General features: G+C 35.9%; 1 protein-coding gene across 1 annotated transcript; it reads left to right on the top strand.

Annotated features, from left to right (window-relative positions):
- Nucleotides 1-31: 31 nt before the first annotated feature.
- On the top strand, nt 32-884 carry Tsp_16035 (putative ATP-dependent RNA helicase DDX11; the record flags this gene model as incomplete). Its single annotated transcript, XM_003366834.1, is given in 3 exon segments — nt 32-406; nt 514-789; nt 802-884. Coding segments are annotated over 3 exon segments (734 nt in total), but the record flags the coding sequence as incomplete, so codon positions are not given.

Below are 884 nucleotides of genomic sequence, written 5' to 3' on the forward strand. Positions count from 1 at the left end.
GATAATAATGAATTGCATGATAACGACTCAGAATTGTTAATTGATTATGAAAGTGAGGATGATTTGGATGCTACTTCTGAGAAGACAGTGGATATTGATGAACGTTCCGATGATGAACGGGGATGCATTTTGAAACCTAAAATTTACTATTGTTCTCGAACGCATTCTCAGTTGGCACAAATAGCTCAAGAATTGTGTAAAAGCGTCCATGAAGAATCCACTACTATGGTAACTTTGGGATCACGTCAGACACTGTGCATAAATGAAAGTGTGCGAAAGCTGAAATCCGTTGGTTTGATGAATGAAAAATGTTTAGATTTGCAAAAAGAATCTTCCAAGGTGAAAAAGTCTGATCATGGATGTAGCAAGAAGAAAAAATCAAAATGTCCATTTCTTCGTCGAGATGGTATAGAAAAATTGGCCGATGAAGTTCTTTATGTAACTTTGGGTTTTGTGATTGATTTTACTTTAAAAAAATTTATTTTTGTTAAATTTAGATCCGAGATATTGAAGATGTGTTGCATCTGGGTACAGCTGTTCGTGCATGTCCATATTATGCTTGTCGAAAATCAGTCGCAGCGGCAGATATAGTACTCATGCCTTATCAGATGTTTTTCAACAGAGCAACTCGTAACACATGCGGACTATCGTTATCTGAATGTGTTGTGATTGTGGACGAGGCGCATAATTTATTGGAAACAATTGAATCGATGTATCGATTTGAAATTTCCTTTCAGAAATTGAACTTGGCGAAACAGCAACTTCAGCAATATATTCAAAGATATCAGAGTAAATTTTCAGCTAAGAATCTGCTACATCTTCGGCATTTTGAGACTGTTTTGAAGTTTTATCCAAACTTTTTGGAGAAAGCTGTTGGCAAAGGT

The sequence above is a fragment of the Trichinella spiralis genome (genome assembly GCF_000181795.1).
Source record: "Trichinella spiralis strain ISS 195 chromosome Unknown Scfld5332, whole genome shotgun sequence".
Classification (NCBI taxonomy): domain Eukaryota; kingdom Metazoa; phylum Nematoda; class Enoplea; order Trichinellida; family Trichinellidae; genus Trichinella; species Trichinella spiralis.